Here is a 1,127-nt window from a genome sequence, read left to right as displayed (position 1 = left end):
TCAAAGTTCCGGTGCGATTACTGATCGGATAGTCTAATATATCGAAATATAAAGTTTATCGTACTTTCTCCCCGTTTGTACAACCGCGTTTGGTAGACAATTGCTCCAATTATCACTGCGAGGTGCCACCGACCGAACATGTCAACTATCGACGGTGATCGATTAGTACAATCGATCACCCTTTGGAGCGCGGTGGGTTCCTTTACCCCAGCTCACTTACGTTCGAGAATCCGCGCAAGACAGTCGATCTCTTTCGTTCCCGCTTCAAGTCTATTATTCTTGTATTAAATTCACTATCAGTTATCTTTATAATAAATTCATAATTTTTCTATAATTAACTCTTCATCGCTTTATTACTCACTCCTGCTCATTATAATATAAAATGATTTCTTTTTTAATCTTCTTGCGGCACATGTGACAAGTTTTCAGCTGAGCGGCGCACTCCTTACACGCGCAGTGCCCGCATAGAAAGGCGATGTTACAACGGCGCTCCTCGCAGATGTTGCAGAGGTTGATATTCATTTTATCAGTTTTTGTAATTTTAGTCTGCAAATATCGAAACATCTGCAGCGGAAGAGGCTCCAGACCTTTGTCTTTCTCCTTTTTCCTGATGACCTTCTTCTTCTGTTTGTCCTCCGACGATACATCCTTCGATTTATCCGGATTGGCTTTGGAGACCTCGCCTGTCTCTAGATGACCGTCTAGAAAAATATGTGAAAATAATGTAAAACGTTCGTATATGATTTCCACGAGATGTTTTACAGTTACAATTTGTTACACAGAATATCGCGCATTAATTCGCGAGGATTCCTTGCTCAATTTAAATCATTTAAAGAAGATCGATAAAATTCCGTACCTCGAATCATTTGCGTCTTGACGACGATGTGGTCGCAATCAACGAGCGTCGTACTACTGCTGGGAACAATTTGGTTCTCTTGCTGTGTGTCCGCTATGATCCCCGAGTAATCTCGATACTCCACGGCGTCGGAAGTATCGCCAGAGACGACTTTTCTTTTCTTCGTGGGCAATTCTTCTGACTGCGATATATTATTTATCCGATACGGAGGTGGCTCTACGTAACTAGTCGATGGATTGTTCTCTGTTCTGCAAGATGAATTACATTTTAT

The 1,127-nt window shown here is 41.6% G+C and overlaps 1 protein-coding gene across 1 annotated transcript in view; it reads right to left on the bottom strand.

Annotated features, from left to right (window-relative positions):
• Positions 1 to 300: 300 nt before the first annotated feature.
• The window catches only part of LOC105449733, an 11,685-nt gene continuing 10,858 nt past the window's right edge, over positions 301 to 1,127 (bottom strand). The window contains exons 2-3 of the mRNA XM_011689116.1: positions 857 to 1,104; positions 301 to 701 (exon numbers count right to left, since the gene is read on the bottom strand). Of these exons, the coding sequence (XP_011687418.1) occupies positions 358 to 701; positions 857 to 1,104 (592 nt within the window). The 3' untranslated portion in view covers positions 301 to 357. The remainder of the gene's footprint in view (positions 702 to 856; positions 1,105 to 1,127) is intronic.

The sequence above is a fragment of the Wasmannia auropunctata genome, unplaced genomic scaffold (assembly GCF_000956235.1).
Source record: "Wasmannia auropunctata unplaced genomic scaffold, wasmannia.A_1.0 LD336074.1, whole genome shotgun sequence".
NCBI classification, from domain to species: Eukaryota; Metazoa; Arthropoda; class Insecta; order Hymenoptera; family Formicidae; genus Wasmannia; species Wasmannia auropunctata.
This window is presented reverse-complemented; position numbering and strand designations above follow the sequence as displayed.